Source organism: Diceros bicornis, chromosome 6, assembly GCF_020826845.1.
Source record: "Diceros bicornis minor isolate mBicDic1 chromosome 6, mDicBic1.mat.cur, whole genome shotgun sequence".
Classification (NCBI taxonomy): Eukaryota; Metazoa; Chordata; class Mammalia; order Perissodactyla; family Rhinocerotidae; genus Diceros; species Diceros bicornis.
Window position 1 is genome coordinate 24,307,716 of NC_080745.1, and position 19,933 is coordinate 24,327,648.

Below are 19,933 nucleotides of genomic sequence, written 5' to 3' on the forward strand. Positions count from 1 at the left end.
ACTTGTTTCCTTAATTAGGCACAGATCCTGGTGGCTGGGATTTATTTTCATGAGTACACATCCACAAAAACCAGAAACATCTTGACATGCTGCAGCATCCCTAGTGTTTCTCAAATCTGAATTCCTAATTGGCTTTAAAAAAAAAAAAACAAAAGCACCCAGGAATTTTCACGCTGGTTTTGATTCAGGATTCAAAACAGAACCTAAGATGTACATTTTTATACTGTTCTAAAACATATATAAGCTGGGTCAAAATCTGTAAGACTCCTTTCAGACATTAAAAAGAAAAGAAAAACAGACCAAGGCATGAATTCTGAATTTAACATACCAAAGAAGATTCTTCTTCTGGAACATAAAAACTATCCTGTGATCTGCCCCAGACACTTTTAAACATCTTAATCTATTTACTTTTTATAAGAGGAGAAAAGGGTTAGGAGATGTTTGTGTGGCACCTGCTTCTTTCGTTACAGGATTCAAAGGACTTCTTTTTGTGTTTTTCTTTGTTAATTTATTACAGAAATTAATTAGCCTTTTTCTTTGCTTTCACTAAATTGTGTTATGATAAAGAATCCAGATGTGCTGTGGAGTCTATAGTGAAGAAACTGTCATCTTTACCTGAGCAGTTTATCTTCAAGCACTTCCATGTACTTCACAGTATTCTCCTTCACACTTGTTTCTGCAAAACAAAAACCCAAAGTTGATGCAATTGTAGTCAAAGGCTGAACAAAACCCAGAACTGCTCAACTAAAAGCCAAAAATCAAAGAATCACCGTCAAGTTGCTAATAACGATAACATCCAGTGTTTGGAAAACACTCGAAACCTTTGGGGTGGCTGCCTGGAGTGACGCTTTGGAAGGCTCTGATGCCTCCGGTGTCTCTGCAGGAGTTGGAGCCAAGGAACAGAGCACTACGCTGCCCCTGTTCTGTGCTCTCAAAGGCAGCTCATTGGGTGTCTGGCATGGGCCCTACTGTGCTCTGTGCCTCTCACCCTTCCCACCTGGTAGCCAAGAGCTTGGTTGTAGAGTATGGGAAAGAGAACCAGAGAGAGGAACAACTCCCACCCTATGATGAACCAGAGGAACCTCACCAGTGGTAGTAGGGGATTGCAGATCCTTTAATTGAAAAACAAATGAAAACATGATCCTGCCAGTAAGTAGACATCAATTGCTCAGCTTCCAAGGCTGCGAGATCAGCTACTTCTACAGTAGAGATAATAAACTCAGTGCCCCATAATCACCAAACGTTGAAGGAGTACAGTCACGCATAGCTTAACAAGGGGGATACATTCTGAGAAAGGCGTTGTTAGGCGATTTCGTCATTGTGCAAACATCGTAGAGCGTACTTACACAAACCAAGATGGTATAGCCTACTACACACCTAGGCTACACGGTACCGATCTTATGGGCCCACCGTCGGATATGTGTTCCATTGTTGACCAAAACATCGTTATGCAGGGCATGATTGTAGATGATTTTACGGTTCAACAAATCAAAGAGTTACTTTACTAACAAAAAAAAAGATTTGGTGCATTTTGGGCAAACTCTGATACCCTCTGTTTCCTCCTCTGAGCAATGAAAGTGCCTTCTTCTCAAGGTGATCGCTGACGGAGATGTGAATGTGAAGTGCCCAGAGGAGCAGGAGGCAGCAGAGAAATTTCCATCAAATGGTGGTTGTCATGATTGATGTTTTGCCATTCCTATCCTCACTATTATTAATGTTATTGTGGTATTTATCATTTTTATTCCAACCTTTGTTCTCAAAGGTAATTTATGCCAAAGGGCACATTAACACTCTCAACTTGGGATACATGGAAAGCAGAAGCCATGCTGCCTGACTCTCAACCAGGGTCTCTCCCCGGGGCACTCTTAGGACCCTATTTTTGTCAACATGTATGCTTTGGGGTGAGGGGCAGGGAGGTGTATTCGAAATTTGAAAAAAGACCTTGAAATTCCTCATAAAGAAACCAAATATTTAGATGGAAATTAGAACAAAAGTTCTGGTTCCTTCATTTATCATAGACAAAAACAGAAATTTACACAATGAAAGCAACTGTTTAAGTTTGTCTCTTTTATCGATTTATTCTGGCCTAACCTACAAATTAAGTTGTGCTAAGTTTTTCCTCCAAATAAATTAGTTAAATATTTGTTCTCAGCCCCCACTATGTGGCAGGTACTATGCTAGCACAGGGAGTTAGTTGTGGTGATACGGTTCCAGAAAGCAGAGATCTGCTCACTAGAGCATCTGGAGCAAGTCCTGCAAATTCAGAATGTCCCAACCAGACATGCTCTACTTCACATCCTATAAATATTTATGTGCCACATACTGTTCTTAGCCCTTGGGATGAACCAGTGAACCGAAGAGATAAAGATTCCTGCATATGTAGTGCTTAATTCTGGTAGGGGCAGATAATAAATAATAAACATAAAAGTTCCATAGAATACTAGAAGCTGGTAAGTATTATAAAACAAGAGAAGGGGATCAGAATAGGGCTGCAGAGTGGTCAGGGTAGGCACCATGGAGAAGGTGACATCTGAGTAAAAGCATGGAGAGGTTAAGGGGAGTGCAAGCAGGCATGCTGGGAAGAGCAGAGCAGGCAGAAGGACCAACCAGTCTAAAGGCCCTAGGGCAAGAGCATGCCTGAGTGCTCCAGCAATGTGTGGCTGGAGCAGAACATTCTCTGGGGAGAAGAGACAAAGGCAGAGAAATAGCACAGGTCCAATCATGTATGCCACTGTGGCAGACTGTATTTCCAAAACATGGCCATAGTGATATTTCCGGTCCTATATACTCTTCCAGAACTTGGCCACTCTCCCTCAAGTGATAAAATCTATTTCCCTCCCCTTGCATCTGCACAAGCTATGGCTGTTTCAACTAGTTGAGTATGACAGGAAGGAGGCCATATAACTTTTGAGGCTAGGGTCCAGTTTCTGCCTGGCTCTTTCTCCTGGGAATCCAGCCACCATGTTGTGAGGAAGCCCAAGCTACATGGAAAGGCCATGTGTAAGTGTTCTGGATGACAGCCCAGGCAAAGGTCTCAGCCTACAGCCTACATCAACCATCAGATATGTGAGTGAGTGAGCTTTCTGATGATTTGGGCCTTGCAGTCTGAGGGACCCAGACATCATGGAACAGAGACAAGCCATCCCCACTGTTCCCTGTCTCAATTCCTGAATCACAGAATTTGTGCACATAATAAATGGTTGTAAGTCAATAAGTTTGGGGATGATTTGTTATACAGCTGTAGTAACTGGAAAGCCATGTCAGGATTTTGAGTGTTCTGAGTGAAATGGGAAAACATTGCAGAAGATTGACCACAAACTGGTTTGTGGCTGCTGTGTTGAGATAGACTGTAGCAGGACATGAGAGAAGCAGAAACATAGGGAGGTTAGAGCAATCATCCTGGACAAGGTAATGGGACTGAGACGAGGGTGACAGCAGGAGATGGTGATAAGAGGCAGATTTTAGATACATTTTAAAGAAAGAGACAACAGGAGTTCCTGATGGACTGAATTCAGGTGTGTGAAAAAGAGACAAGTCAAGAAAGACTACAAGGTTTTTGCCCTGAGCCACTGAAAAAATCGACTTACCATCAACAGAGATGGGAAGAATGTAGATGAAACTAGTCTGGGGCGACAAGCAAGAGTTCAATTTTGGATTGAAATTTGCTATGCGAGTAGAACTTAAATGTTCTTACACACACACAAAAAGGTAAATATATGAGGTGATGGATGTGTTAATTAACCCAATGGGGGGAAATTCTTTCATAACATATGTATATATCAAATCATCACATTGTACACTTTAAATATCTTATAATTTATCTGTCAATTATACCTCAGCAAAACCAGAAAAAATAAAAGCAATTGAGAAGCTTAAAAAAAAAAAAGAGTCCAATTCTGGATCTGACAAAATTGAGTTTATTGGACATCCAGCGGGGAAGTCAAGCATGAAGTTGGATATCTGAGTCTAGGAAAGGTCTAGAGTGCAGAGGGACATTTGGAAGACACTGGCATTGAAGCAATGAGACTAGATGATATCACTAAGGGAGTGAGAGGAACTAGGAAGCCCTTGGTGATCACGTAGAACTATGATTATGTTATGATAGCCACTTTCATTCAAAGGACAAAAATGCGTAGCACCGCCCCTGAGGAAAAGAAAGCCATATTCTTATGTTTAAAAATAATTCAGATGTATACCATCTTAACGATTTTGTTCAGAAATCCAATGCTAGATACTTGATGAAGGTAAGCACTTGGAGCTCCCGTCAGGGACGTGCTGGACCTACACAGGAACATCCAGGCCATTGCATGTGCTTTCCCACTTGCCTGGAGGCTGCCATCTGAAGAGGATGCTGTGTTGAAATATTGTCTTCACTGGATCCTGACCCCTTTCCTAGTCAGGCAGCCTAAAATGCCTTGCACATATTCGTGGGGTTGACTCACAACCTTCCAGAGAGGCCAGGACTGCCAAAAGGGAGTTGAGGTTTCTAACGTCCTAAGTAATCTGCCCACAGACACAGTGATTGAGAGTAGAGCTCATCTTTCTTCTCTTCTCACCCTCCCTCCTCTGCTTTCCCTTTCCCACCATCTTAAAGCAGAGACCAAGAGAAGGGTGGTGGTAGTGAGGCAAGGTTCCAAGAACCAAGGATGGTGCTGAAGGAAGCTGAATACTAAAGGAAAAAGGAGATCAGGGGTCACCAGGCCTCCTGATTGGGAAAAGGCAGGAATACTGTAACCACAGGCCCTCTAGGACCAGTTCAACTGACCCCATCCTATCAACAGAGTAATTAAGAGTGGTTTTTCAGAAGCTAAGACACCCTGTCCAGTTCAGGCCAGTTGAGACCACTAACCTGAGACAGGAACCAGCCTAACCAGATAGGGTCATCCACCGTTGAAGCCGCAAGGCCCCTGGCCTAACCATATAAGGCCCCTAACCAATCCACAAGCTAGGAGAATCAGGTAGAGGCCACCAAGAGCCACATTCCGCAGCCTCAGGACTTTCGTGGGCTTACGCATGCGTCCTAGCACCCAGGAGTTGGCTGAAAGTGACCTTTGTCTCATTACCATACTAAAAATCACACCCAGGGGTGGAGAGCTAGCATGCTAGCAATAAACATGAGGCATGCAGTAGCATGCTGCGCAACAGTGCAGGCGCAAGCACAGCCCCACCTCTACACACCACGATGGAAGACATCCCCAGCCCCAGCCTGATAAAAACCCCACCATGTAGTTATTCAGGGAGCCGCTCACTTCTCTCTCTCTTCTTCTCTTTTTCATGACTGGCTCCCTTGTGCACAAGCTAATAAACTTTCTATCTCCTCACTCCTGCTCATTGTCTCTCTTGATTTCTATCCTGGGGGACAACAAGAACCCAGGGCACCGGTAACAAACCCATCAACTGGGCCCACACAAATGTCCAATAAGTGAACTTTTTGACGTCAAATGGCTGACAACTCCACACTCAGATCATGCTAACACCACCATTTTGTGAACATGCTTCCTATGAAGGGCCATGAAGCTTGACTACACTTGCACAAATCATCAATTACCTTACGTCTCCTTATCTCCAATCTTCTATCTCCTCACCCCAGACTGCCTTGCCCTTCATCCCATAAATTTTGCCTCATGCTCTAGATCTGGGAGACAGATCTGAGAGCATATGCCTCCTGTCTCCTTGCAGACTGATCTAGCGATAAAGCTGTTTCCTTTTCCCAAAAGCTGATGCCGTAATAATTGGCTTTTTCTTATGCGCGTTGGATAGGAGAACCTCATCCTTGTGCAGTAACAATACTTCCTCTCCTCCCCATTTGCTAAGGGAATCTGATATCCAGATTTGGGCCATAATATCAGAATGGAATTCATATAATTAGTCTTATTAATCCAATTTAAAAAATCTGATTGATAATTAAAGGCAGTAAGTCTGTGAAAACATTTAGCAAGAGTGCACGGCACAAACACAAATCAGTGTTACAGGAATTTAACCTGGGTCCTATTTCATGCAAGGCACTATACTAGGCACTATTTAAGTATAGATGAGACTTGGCTTCAAGGGACACAGAGAGAGCGGTGGGGATAGACTCTAACACTGATTTCTCACTGGAGCACACAGCAACATTTTCCATAAATATTCATGACAACTGATAATCCAGAAATGTCTCTATGAGTCTGATGAAAAAAATTACCAAGCTACCCAACAATATTCTTTTCAGCATAAACAAGAAAGGTAAGAGAATGTTAAGTGGAAGCAAGTCTAACTAGGTTTCACTGCATTATATCCTTTGTTTGCATAATAAAAGGACAGCAGTATTTGTCATGATAATAGTACAGGAAATGAGTAACACCCAGGCAGACTTGCTATCAGATTGAATGAAGCAGTGATTCCAAGGAACTTCAGTCCCACTACCCTCAATTAATAAGGAGGGCATCATCAGATCAGTACCTGATCTCAAATTTGAAAACAGAAGCCAAAGGGATCTCATCAGTTTAGCATCAATTAAAAATTTTGGCTAACATGAACCATTTTACTGGAATTTTCTAAAATAAGTACCAAGTGAGGCCTGGCCTTATTTTACAAAAATAAGTCATCAGATTTGAAAGATCATTATTCAAGGATCAATTTAGACAAGATTAACTCCCATTAGTAAAATCTTCCAGAAGGAAGATGTGATAGCAAAGGAGAAATTTTAGAATTCTGAGAAATTTTCGAACATCTATAGCATTATTCTTCTGTCTGAAGTAATGAAAGAACTTGTGTGTATTTGGGTGATTGAGCCACGCGTGGAGATGAAGTGGTAACAGAGTGCTAACAGAGAGCCAGGGAAGTCAGGGATTCAGAAAAATGGACTTGCAGTTAGATTGTCTTGATAGGAGGGATGGAATAAGATTGCGTAGGACCTTGAAAGCTGGCAGAATCCATGATATGAAGTGCCACACAAGTCAAATTTTACACTGAGGGGCAAGATGGAAACACCAGCCATGAACCCTTGCTGGTACCAAAGAGATCTTGACTGTCACCTTGGAAACCCAATGTGTGGAAATACATGATACCAAGACAATTATAACAACTTAGCTAACTTTTTACTGAGCACTTCCAATGCGTCAGAAACTGTTCTAAACACCTTGTTCTAAACACCAAACAACAATAGCACCTAGGAAGTAGCTCTGTTATTATACCCATTTTACAGTTGGAGAAATGGAGGGGCAGCAAGGATCAAAGTCACCTAGCTAGGAAAGGACAGTCCCAGAGTCCATTGTTACAGAACACATGACTTCAGTGTTAAATAACACAATAGGAACTTAGGAAATGCACATTGAATAAATGCATGTGACATGTCAGCCACCAACAAAACGATGCAGGTGTTCAAAGCATAAATTCAGAAGCCAAAGACTGTGCTATAAAAAGTCAGTTACAGTGCTCGCTTCGGCAGCACATATACTAAAATTGGAACGATACAGAGAAGATTAGCATGGCCCCTGTGCAAGGATGACACGCAAAGCCATGCTGTGGCGGCATCCCATATACAGTGGAGGAAGATGGGCATGGATGTTAGCCCAGGGCCAGTCTTCCTCAGCACAAAAAAGAAAAAAAAAGAGGAGGATTGGCAAAAAAAAAAGTCAGTTACAAAGAACACTGGCAATTGCAAAGAAAAGCCATTAACAAATGAAAACTGAATCATATGCAAACTATAGGAAAGAATGTTGCTAACAAATCAGCATAAAATAAATTACCCCTGCGTGATATATACATATAGATATCATATACACACATATATATGTGTAATATATAAATATATATGTGTGTAATATATATATATATATATATATATATATATATATATATATATATATAAAGGGTATGGGCCAAGGTGATTTCAAAGTTGGTTGCAACAAGAAAATGATTAATAATTTTCTAAGAGTTATGTTCATGTTGGTTCACTCCTCCACATAAGAAGACATCAAATTCATGCAGTTTTACAGATTTATATTTGCATCTATAGATTTGTTTATTTACAGCATTTTTCTGCTACCACTATACGAGGCGGTCATTTAGACAGATCTCTCAAGAGAGGGTTCCTGAGTTAAACAGGATACAATCCTTCGTAGGCTTTAGACAGGTCATTGTAAATTCTCTAGGGTCAGAACCAAATAAATATGCCGTCGCTAAATTAGCAATGGATTCACTTCTCATTGGCAGGACATAATTCATTGTGTTGTTGTTAATTCTCTCTTTTCCTCTGACGTTGATAAGAGATTTGTAGAGACGAAAAATGATCAGATATGGATCCTACAGAATTAATAAACGGTGACAAAGAGCAGGTTTCTTTCTGGGGTTGTATCTGACCCTCATTCTTACATCCATCTAACGTTTCTTAAATGCCCGCCATGTGCCTGGTTGTGCACTGGGCACTGGGGCTGCAGAGATAAACATGATGCTGCCCTTAGCCCATAGAACTAAGTGTGGTGACAGAGACAGTTACATAAAGGGATGACTAATAAAAGCAATGAGTTTAGTTCAGTGACAGAAACTTAAAGCAGCAGTCATTCTGGGAGCATCATGGAAGGAGATTCAGCCCAGCTTGAGGAGGTTAAAAAATGACTTCCAGAGGCAGTGACTGAAGTAGAGATCTTAAAGGATTTTCCATGCTGGCTGAAGCCAGAGGAGGCATGGATAATCCAAAACAGCAGTTGCACATAAAATAAGATTTGTGTTTTAGAATATCAGTATTTAATGTCATATCATTTTACCTTCCCAATAATTTCCAAATCATTTTTTCCCTAAGCTTACATTAAGATTACTTGATGTAGTGCATGACTTCACACCAAGGGAGGACAGGGCGCTACAGGAAATGGTCTGGTCCAAAACCCAGGCCCTGAGCTTCCATCACCACTGTCATGGCCACACTGGAAGCGGATGTGGAGATTAACTCGTTCATGCCGGCTTTCTCCTTTGGGTGAAGTGAGAGAGAATGTTGTGTGATGGTAACTTCACGCTGGCAGAGGCACCCAAAGGGCAGAGAGTGGGAAAGCTTTTTCAGAACTGGAGCATCATCATAGGATTCAGTTGTCCCTGATGAAGAAAGTAAAACTAATTATTCTGAACCGCGTTTACGCTTCCGCTTCCGCTTCCACCGTTTTGCCCTGCCGCACGGTGCGTGGCTGCAGCCGCCCTGCACCAGCCCTGCCCCAGTGCCCTTGAACCCAGAGTGCATCTCAGGGATTGTCTTGACATTCCTGTCAGTAGACACCACGCCTGCTTCGATGGGAAGAGATAGTGGGCAGGAGGAAAGGAAGGAGAAATGAGTAGTAAGCTCTACCGGGTTTAAAAACGTCTGATATGGAGTGAATGCTTACGCTACATAACAGATAAAGCTAGAGTTCCAATTTCACCCGCTGTGCTTATCACGAGTTAATTGGGTATCATCTGATACAGTAATTCTCACTTTCCCAGTTCAGACCTGCTCCTACATGCAGTCTCCCCGTGCCCTTGAAGCGCACAGCCTAATAAATCAGCACTATTCAATGACAAAGAGAAAACCAAGTGCTCATGGTACGGGAAGCAGGTCAGAAAGAAAGCTAACGCGCTCAGTTCCGAGCAGCCTCACTCCGCAGCCCCCCACTCAGGCGTCCTCGCCAGCCCAATGTGTCTACTAAATGAGAAGATAGGCTGATCCCCCCAGCTCTCCCTGCTGACAGCAGCAGGCTCTGGTTTGCTTTCTTGCTTTCTAGAACATGTAATTGAAAGAGCTGTGACCTGGAGATTCATTTATAATATTTTAAAAATTGCTCAGTGTCTATTTATTTGTCTTGCCTAGTAGTGTACATTTGAGAACACATACTGTCATCCTCTGATTCTTTGTCCTTACTTTCCTCAAACACACAAGCGCACACACATGCGCACATACACATGCACACATACACGTGCACACATACACACACACTTTACTTCTCCTCATTCTTTTTGATAGACAGAACAAAAAATAGAACTTAGGACTTTGTTTTTAAAGTGCAATACTATTTCCTTAAACAATTTGTGTTAAAAAAAAAAAAAATGCCCAAATCCACACTTGATCTACTTAAGCTAAGGAAAGAGAGCTCGTGCTACGTGCCGGCAGGATGCTGTCCTGTGTGTACATGAGCACGTCTAATTCTCACAATAACTCTCTAAATCCCTTCTGAGGATAAGGAGACTGAGGCTCAGGGAAGTTAATTCAAGGAGTAAATAAAAAATTCAGACCTAGTTCGGTTTCATGCCAAAGTCTATGTTTTTTCAAATACACAACACTGCTGCCCAACTGTTATGAAACATAATTTCAGAATTTCACTGAAGGAATTCTATATTTCACAGAAGGAAAGGATTTACTTTTCCCTTAAAGCAGAGGCTTTACATATGTAACTGTTAAAGGTTTGAAACTGGAATCTCTCCACTTGACACAAAAGCATCCTAGGTGTGATTGTCTGTCTGAGCCATTGTCCTTGGAAGAGAGATCCTGGAATGCTGGCAGGAACACTCAGAATGTGCTCAAGGGCAAGGAATGGCAAGCATTTTAAGCTAATGAGATCCCTCACTACGTGGTCTCTCTCATGTTGGAGGTGCCTCCTGAACCATCTTGGGAAGTAACTAAGCAGCCAGCCCAGTTACAGCCTGCTCCTGGCACCCAGCAGGTTTTGGCAGGGTGGCTCTAAGGAGGGGGAGGGAAAGATTTCAACATCACCAACTGCTCTACTTATCAGTCCCATAGTATATCACACCCATGTTCACCACTTCTAACACAGGGATTATCTGCCCAACACCCCTCCCTTTTGGGGTGCTGATCGTCCTCAACCCTGCCATTTGCCAGCATATCCTAGCTGAGTCTGTCCTAGATTGAGTGGGCACGGATAGAATCAATCAGGCTCCTTGCCCCGGAGCTTTCAGATTTGCACTAACTGAAGAAGCCCTTCCCTCTCCAGTGCAAGCCCTGGAAAAGGAGGTCTGGGAGTTGCCTGCCTGCAGCCACAGTCCAGTCACAGTGTGAGAATGAAGCTGACACCCCAAGGTAAACAGAGAAGAAGGAAGGAGAGAGAGTCCTGACAGCTTCCAAGGTCCCCGGCTTAGCTTCCCGCTGCCAGTCACACCTCTGCCTCCAGGGTGGGCACTTGAGCCAGTCCAGTGCCTTTTCCAGTTCTGAGCCTTTGCTCCTACTCCTCCCTCCACCTGGAATTCCCTCCTTAAATGTCTTCCGCCTTTCTGCCACCCAGATGCTCTCCAGGCTACAAGACCCTGCTTTCTTGCCCTGCAGCCCCTCTACCCATGGTGCTTCCTCTCTTCTACGCTTCTACAGACCTTTCAGACCTTTCTAGCCATCAAGTTCATTTAGCGCAGGGCTTATCCTCTCTGCTCAAATATTCTTTGAACCCTTAGTGCCTAGCACAGTCCTGGACTAAGAGAAGGTACCCGAGTATATAGTACTTTGTGCAACACCAGCTGCAGGCCAGGTACTATGCCAGCCACTGGGGAAGCCACAATGAAGAAGACATGGTTCATGTTCTCAAGGAATTGACAACCTGATGAGGAGAAAGAAATCAGAACAGATTACCAGGATGCCAAATAACTGAGGTCATCAAAGAATGAATTACTGGAGGGTAGAGGAGAGACACAAATGCCACCCGGCCTGAGGAGGAGAGAGGGGACCTTGTGGGCTCCCTGGAGAAGAGGGCCTATGACCTGAGAAGGAAATGAATACAGGGATATATTTCAGTTTCTATTACAAACAAAGCGAAGTGTAAGGAAAAGGAGGAAGAGGTATGATAGGAATGAAATAAGGAGATTTCAAAATTCCCATCTTTAAACACTAAGTGATCAAGAATGCCACCAGCATCACAGAGCTGATGGCCTCCTGCTCGTCCCTGCTTCTGATGTTCTTTGGTGGCCCCCAAACAGTGCAAATCCAGATGAAACTGGTTTACATGTGGCCTACACAGAGTTTCCCAACCTCTTACAGGCTATGACAAAGTCCAAAAGTGAATTGGCTTTTCTTATTTTTTTGATAAGATCCAAACAGAGGCCACCACTTCAAAATGGTCCCCCCACCTGAGGTGAAGAACCCAGAGTTTGGGTTCATTCAAGGCTCTGAACAAAGGGCATGCCTTTCCCAACCAGTAGATGTTACCTACCTCCACGGTGTGAAAACAGCAAACTCAGCCCAGAAGATCCAGCTCACAGTATCCCCAGGCTTTCCCTCTATGCTCATGAGCCCAAATGGGCAAGTAGACAGCGGCATATCAATAAGACATCCCCAAGAAGACAAACTATCTGTGAATTGAAATGTAAGTCATGGTAAAATGCAACGATTAGACTGATAAACATGCACTTTGGAAAGTTTTCTCATTGACTTATTTTCTCAAGCCTTTTACAGAAGAAGTGGGAAAAAAGACCAAATTGGCCACATTGAGGCACATAGTGAGACAGGACCAATTTTCCATTTGGCCATTCATAAAAGTATAGGTTTTAGTCAGCTATGAAGTTCCTTCCACCACTAGTGACACCCGCCCCCAGGCACACGCACACTGTGCCCACATCCAGGTACTTGCCATCACCCCCACGTGGCCCCACAACTGGGCCACACATAGCTGGGCACCTCTTGCTTGTAGACCAAGTCTTGTTAGAGACCGGATGCCAAACCAACGTGCCCGTATTTTCCTGCAACATGCAGGTGATACATGGGCGACAAAACAAATATCTTTAAAAAATTAACAGAGGAAAAATATGAATCATTGCATAACTGCTTCATCAGGACAAATATATGCCAGATGGGAAAGGACCACGCAATACAAAACCTTAGAGGAAAGCAGCCTGAACGAAGCCTCTTGCTTCTGCCCAAAGCGATTCATCCTCCAAAACTCTTTAATCCAGGATTGCCCAACGACCGACCTACGCAAGGGGGGCCCCTGCCCTTGGCCTCACACTATAGTGGCCCCATTCTGGGCCCCTCTAGACTGCCCCTTCCCACAGGGTGAGGGATCCACAAGGTGAAGAGACTTGCCCTGCTAGCACCTGCCTGCTCCATTCTAGTCCATGTTCTTGGGACCCAGGATGGTGAAATTCCACACCCAAATGTCCCCAGGCCCACTTCTTAAACTCAAGCAATCCTCTTCCCCAGCTTGAGGCAGCACAGCGCTGCCAGCGTGTGCGCCCCTAGGCCCGAGGGGGCCCAGATGCAGCTGTCTCATCCAGAGGAAGCAGGTCCCTCCTTCCAGAAGGGGATCTGGGTAGTACATTCAAGCCTCAGAACAGAGGGGTGGACAGAGCTTGGACACACAAGCTGGGGTGTCCACAGGCTTGTATGTGAGACACTCACGGTGAGGGCAGACAGAGACAGGCAGAGGAGGGAGGCAGCCCTTGAGGAAGAGGCTGGGGGCCAAGGTCAACTCTCCTGTTCCTCTGATTTCTGGCACAGAATCCAAGGGATCCAAGAATCCTAAATTCATACATGATCTCCTAGCCATTAAGAAGTTATCCTCGTCGAGTGTATTAATCGTATTTTTTATTTTCTGTATTTTATGGTGCCTTGACATCTGGGCCTTGCTGACCTGGGAGGAACTGGCCAGGGCTAGCCAATTCCTAGAGAGAGCAAACAACTCTCCTGAGAGCAAGTCTTTCATATGAAAACCAACCAATGCAGAGCCCACACCCCAACCACACTCAGGGCCACTATCCCCCTGCCCTAATCAGCCAGGGCAGGTAGCAGACAACCAGGGACAGCCCCTTTTCCCCAGAGCCCTGAAATTATTCAAACTAGCCAATCCTGAGCCTGCTGACCCTGCCTCTCCCATTCTTTCCCATGGAAAGCACAATAGAGGCTCGTGTCCACAGTTTTCCTCCCTGTCTCTGCCTCCTGACTGACCCTGGTGCTTCCCTCTGTGGCCCCATATGACACGGCATGCCCCTCCACTTGGGAGCTGTGAATAACAAACTCTTTTCTATGGCACTTGTCTCCTGATCTGTTGGCCTCCCTACCTGAATAACATTAAAACCTACATTTTAAAACCCCAAGTTAGGACGATAGAACATGCTATATTTAGCCATTTGCGAGACTGACTTATAACTTTAAACATTCAGAGACACGGTATGTGGGCCTCGTGCTGTATCTTTGCCTAGCCCCACGTGTATCAGTGATGAGCTTGCTCTCAGCAACGCCTGCAGTTAATTCCATAACGGACGAGGGAAGAGAAAGAGACAAGCCTTATCAGCAATGAACACAACATTATGAAAGAGCTGAATTTCAGTCTTATCAGAACAGCTGACAGGGGACATAATCCTCAATCTTCCACAGCCGGGCAAGGATGTGTGTTAGGAGACTCCCAGCAGGCACCGTCCTGGGATGAGCATCAGGAATGCAGGCTGTGTTGGGTGCTTAGCACAAAGTTAGTTAGCTGGGGGCCGAGAGTGCCCACCTGGCTGCCCTGCTGAGGGTTCCGACAGGGCGCCTTGAACTGAGGTTCGGCACGTCTGGCCATTGTGTTTTCTATTTCCCCTCAGCAGAGCTGGGAGGCAGAGAAGGCTGAATGCAGAACTCTGATGGAAGCTATTAGCGCTGTCTTCTCCAGGCGGGGGAGGAGACGCGAGGCCCAACCTTTCTACACTGGCCCCTCTCATTGGAGAGACAGCCCACAAAAACCTGCTTAACACCCTGCGCTGGCTTCCCTCTGCACTTGGAGCAAAGTCCAAACCCCTCCACAAAGCCCGCAGGCACTGCATGGTCGGCCTCATTGGTCTCCCCACCTGAGTCGCAGCCACTTTCCCTCGCACCCTGGTCTGGCCTCATCTTCACCACACCGGGCCCTTTCCCATCCTCTGCCTGGCATCCTCCTCCCCTGCCACACCTTGCAAGGGTGGGTTCTTATCCTTTAAGCCTAAGCTTAAATATGACCTCCTTAGAGGGCACTTCCCCCTACAGTCATTGGCTGCCTGCCATCCAGATTATTTTCTCTCTGATCCTTGATCCTCCGTAGGCCTTATAAATCTTGTAATTTTTTTACTTATGGGTTCCTTTACATGTTGTCCTTGTTTTCTGTTTTTATTTTTCTGTCTCTCCCATTAGAGTTCACGTTTCAGGAGGACAGCACCCCACAGTAGAGTCTCCACATGCGTTTGCTAGATTATTTATTAATAAGCTCTCTAACAAAGTGTCCCTGATTTCACTTTCCTGGCCTTGCTGGTAAGTCTCACTATCACTTCATAAAGCAGAGAATGGCTCGTGGGGAAACATCTTAGTGATGAGCACAGGCAGTGGGCACTCGGGCATCCCTGGGGAAAGTGTGAGGGCAGCTGTGTGCGATGCACTAGGAGACACAGGGGTCATTGGTGCCTCATACGCTCAGCTTCCTGGCTGTGAACACTCAGCACCTCCTGGCTGCAAGGAGCCCTCAAACTCACACCCCTGGTGTGCAGAGCAGCTCGATGGAGGAATATATGCGAGATCGGAAGGTTTTGTACCAACTCCTAACCTGAGAGCGAGGATTCAGGACTGTAGGTGAAGGAGAAACCCCTCCACCCACCTGTTCACATGGGTGCCTGTGAGAGCAGTGTTTGTAAGTCAGGGGGTCTGTACTCCCTGCTAATGCCCATGTTTTAATCTGCTCCCCATCTGCTATCTGCAGTGGGCATGGCGGAGGCAGGGGAACATGTCAACTGGAAAGGAGAAGAAAGAATGTCGAAACTCCCCACTACAACTCAGGGTGCAAGCTGGCCATGGCCCCTCGTCCCATTTGAGAACATAATGTAGCAAATGTTGAGGCTGCATCTCATTTTCAGTCTTTGACGTTGGAAATTGTATTTGGGGTAATGCTAACGCGAAAACTGAATGGATTAGAACAAAGTGCAATAACATGCAGCATCTCTAACAGCTCGCAACGAGTGTCCTCCTTCCTGCCTTCCTCCCTCCCTCTCAAACACACCCTAAAGAGCACAAGATCCATGAGAAGTTAAAAATAGCCTAACATGGATTTCAAGTAGAGTAAACTAAATGAGTCCAATTTTCTATGCCTTTCATTTTAAATTATGCGCTAAATGTCTAGAAGCATAAGATGTAAGTGAGGAGGATGGGACCTTTAAAATCTAATTTTCAAAAACTGCGTCCTAAGGCAGAACAGTGAAAATGCATTTACACATATAATTGTGCCTGCAAATCAATACTGGCAGAACAAGTGTCCCTTTGGCTGGTGAGATGGCCTGGCCTGGGCTCACCACGCCTGAGGAAGCCAATTCACTCGCTGGGCGGGTATTTACTGAGCCCCTGCTAGGTGCCAGCTGGTGAGCGAGGTGCTGAAGTATAGTGCACTCCACAGCCGGTGGCCTCAAGAACCTTGTGAACTACCGAGGGAATTGCACAGGTAAAGAGAGGTCTTTACAACACACAGAGATGGGGAAGGAGAGACGCGAAGACAGAAGAGCTAGTGAGCACAAAGACAGCAGTTCACACAGTGGAGATATCCTGGGGGAGGGGAACAACTAAACTGAAATATGAGGACTGAGCAGGGAACAGGGCAGGTTGCAAGAAGGAGTGAGCAGGAGCGAGGAATGATATGCAAAGGCTTGGAAGTAAAGGGAGAAAGGGCCTATTTGGGAAACTGAACACTCAGGCCAACTGAAGATTAAAGTATAAGGAAGGGTAGAGGGGGTGAGAGGACAGTGGTGAAAAATGAGGGTGGAGAGAGAAAGCATGTCAACAAGCGCATTATAAGTCCCTGTGGGAATGTGGACCTTATCTTACAAACAAAGGGAAGCCATTCAAGGGTTCTACAAAGAAGCGGGACGTGGCCAGGCTCCTAGTCCATTAGAATACTTCCTTGCAATGTAGAGAGTGGACTGTGAGGGGAATGGGATTTGATGTAAGAGGATTAATTGAATATTGTCGCTGTGATGCACAAGGCCTGGAATCAGAAAGTACTTGTGGGATGGATAAAGGTGGGTTGATATAAAAGATATTAAGGAAACAGAATTGACAGGATTTAATGCTAGGTTGAATTTATTCGTTCGTTCATTCAACGACATATTGAGCAGCTACTATGTGCTGGGCACTATTCTAGAAGCTAGAAATGCAGCAGTGAAAAAGAGTGTTAAATAAGTCGATACTTATAAAAGTGCTTAGAGCAGTGCCTGATGTTTGGGAATTATTGGGTTACTGCTTGCTAAATAGAACGAATAAAATAAAACAACATGGAGCTTACATTCCAAGCAAGAGACAGACAAACAAAGAAGTAAGTATAATACACCAGAGGCTGATAAGCAAAAAGGGACCATGTGTGTATCAGGGGAGGGCTGCCATCTAAATAGGGTGGTGAGAGGAGACCTTTCGGTTCAACAAAGACCCGCTAGAGGTGAGACTACACAAGGAGTAAAACAGAGAGGAAAGAATCCAGCCTGATGCCAGGTTCCTGGCTTGGTCAATTGTCAATGGAGAATACCAGAGAAGAAAAATTTGGGAGGAAAGAAAATGAGTTCACTTTCTACCACGTAGAGTTGGACACGTCTTTAAGATATCCAAGTACAGTTGCCCAATAGGACGTGGTCATGAGGGGAAGGAATTCAGCAAGGTGGAGATCAAGGATTCACCATTGTTTACATGGTTCATTGAAGCTGTGAGGGTAGATGAAATCATTCAGGATGGATGTAGTCATTTCCTATTGCTGCTGTAACAAAGTATTACAGACTTTGCAGCTTAAAACAACACAAACGTAGCATCTCACAGCTCTGCAGGTGGAAAGTCCAGCACAGCATGGCTCAGCTGGTTCTCTCCTCACAGTCTCACAGGCTGAAATCAAGGTGTACACAGGACCATGTTCCTTTCCGGAAGCTCAGAGGTTGAATCAGCTCCCAAATTCATTCAGGTTGTCAGTAGAATCCGGGTCCTTGGCACTGAGGTCCCTGCTTCCCTATTGGTTGTCAGCCAGGAGTCATTCTCAGCTTCTAGAGGCACCCACATTCCCTGGCTCATCCCCTCCGCCCCAATCTTCAAAGCGAGAAATTGCATTTCAGGTCCTTCTCATCCTTCAAATCTCTCTGATTCCTCTTCTGCCTCATCTCTCCCCTGCTTCCAGCCTGAGAAAGTTCTCTGCTTTTAAGGGCTCTTCTGATTAGATTGGGCCCACCTTTATAATCCAGTATGCTCTCCTCACCTCAAGATCCTTAACCTTAATCATGTCTGCAAAGTCCCTTTGGCCATGTAACATAACATATTCACGGGTTCTGGGGATCAAGGTGTGGATATCTTTGGGGGCCACTATTCCACCCAACACACTGGCCATGTACTGTGAAAAGGAAAGGTGGCTAGGGGCTGGCCCGGTGGCACAAGCAGTTAAGTGTGCACACTCCGCTGTAGCGGCCCGGGGTTCGCCAGTTCGAATCCTGGGCGCACATCGACACACCGCTTGTTAAGCCATGCTGTGGCAGCGTCCCATATAGAGGCAGATGGGCATGGATGTTAGCCCAGGGCCAGTCTTCCTCAGCAAAAAAGAGGAGGATTGGCATTGGATGTTAGCTTAGGGCTGGTCTTCCGCACAAAAAATAAAAAAGGAAAGGTGGCTAGGGACAGACTCCAAGGAACAAAACCTTAAAAAGATGGGCAGAGAAAGAGGAGCTGGCAAAGACAACAGAGATGGAGTGGAGGAGAAGTAGCAGGACCCCAGAAGGGTAGGGCCTGCAGAAGCAAATGAAGAATAAAGTGTTCCCAAAGTGGTCAACAGGACTAGATGATGCCAAGAGGGGTGGAAAGGATCATCTGGGTTTTGTAATAGAAAGGATTCTTAGTGATCTGCCGCTGCCTTCACACACACACACACACACACACACACACACACACACATACACACACACACACACACACACGCAGAAATTCCTCTTTCACACTGCTTCCTACCAGGCTGCTGTGTACCCCAGCCCCTCGCAGCTTCTCCGCCATATTGGAACCAGTTTCCCTTCAGTCCCAAAGCCTTTCCTTCCCTCAATGATCTCCTGAGTGCCCACCAACCGCAGCCTGGACATCCTGCAGTCCACCCATATCCACTCAGGACCAGCCGGCAGAGCTGTGTGGTGGGGACAACGTTTCCATGTTGTCACCCGGGCTGGGTGCCAGGACCTTGTCAGTCAAATAGACATGAGCCTGGTTTTGAAATAATCAGCCTGACTTTCATCCCACATGCACACTCCCTCCCGTGGAACAATATGAAAGCTCCGTGTGCGGAGGAAGCAAAGAATAGAGCCCTTTCCTACTAAATCCGCTGAGACTGATCCTTGACACGTGAAAGCACTAAATGCTGACGGAAGATCTAGTCTCCAATCCCCATAGTTTCCTGGTATTTGTTTTAAGTATTTAAAATGCATTAGGCTTGACACTAGAATAGTTAATAAGTTAATGTCCTAGATATTTAGGAGGAGGTAGGTATAAAATTATTGGCTTAAAACGATCCCAGTGAAACCATTTCTTCTGACAAGATCATAAAATGCACTTTCCCAGTGAGTCATATATAACTGGCTCAACTATATAATAAAACGGAGATACAGGTTTAATGGAAGACAGAACCTGTTAGACCGCAGATTAAAGTGTAATTTTAGTCTCACACTGCTGTGTGGTTGAAGGATTGTGGTGTCTTTTTTCGGATACTCTTGCTGTCACGGACTCAGAGAGAAGTGGAGTTTCTCCTTACCACAGGGCCACGTTATAAATATGTGAGTTGGATGGTGACCTCTTGAAATGAAAAAGAAAAAATTAGGAAGTCTAAGCTTTATTTTTGATTTTACAGATAATATCAGAAAGCCCCCATTATCATCTCAGAATCCCATTAAAGTTTTAACAGGGAGTTAGTTTTAAGGGATTGTAAAAATAGATTTGTTTTGTTTACGTGTCAGAAAATGATGTGGGTGAAACTCCTATTGGCTTGTTCCTAATTACAGGTAT

The 19,933-nt window shown here is 44.9% G+C and overlaps 1 protein-coding gene and 1 non-coding gene across 2 annotated transcripts in view; one reads left to right on the top strand and one right to left on the bottom strand.

Moving 5' to 3' along the window:
- The window catches only part of DISC1 (DISC1 scaffold protein), a 339,334-nt gene that overhangs the window by 71,446 nt on the left and 247,955 nt on the right, over positions 1 to 19,933 (bottom strand). The window contains exon 10 of the mRNA XM_058543022.1: positions 616 to 676. Coding sequence (XP_058399005.1) covers positions 616 to 676 — 61 coding nt within the window. The remainder of the gene's footprint in view (positions 1 to 615; positions 677 to 19,933) is intronic.
- On the top strand, positions 7,411 to 7,517 carry LOC131407751 (U6 spliceosomal RNA). The gene has a single exon (XR_009220619.1). It is a non-coding gene; the product is annotated as a U6 spliceosomal RNA (small nuclear RNA).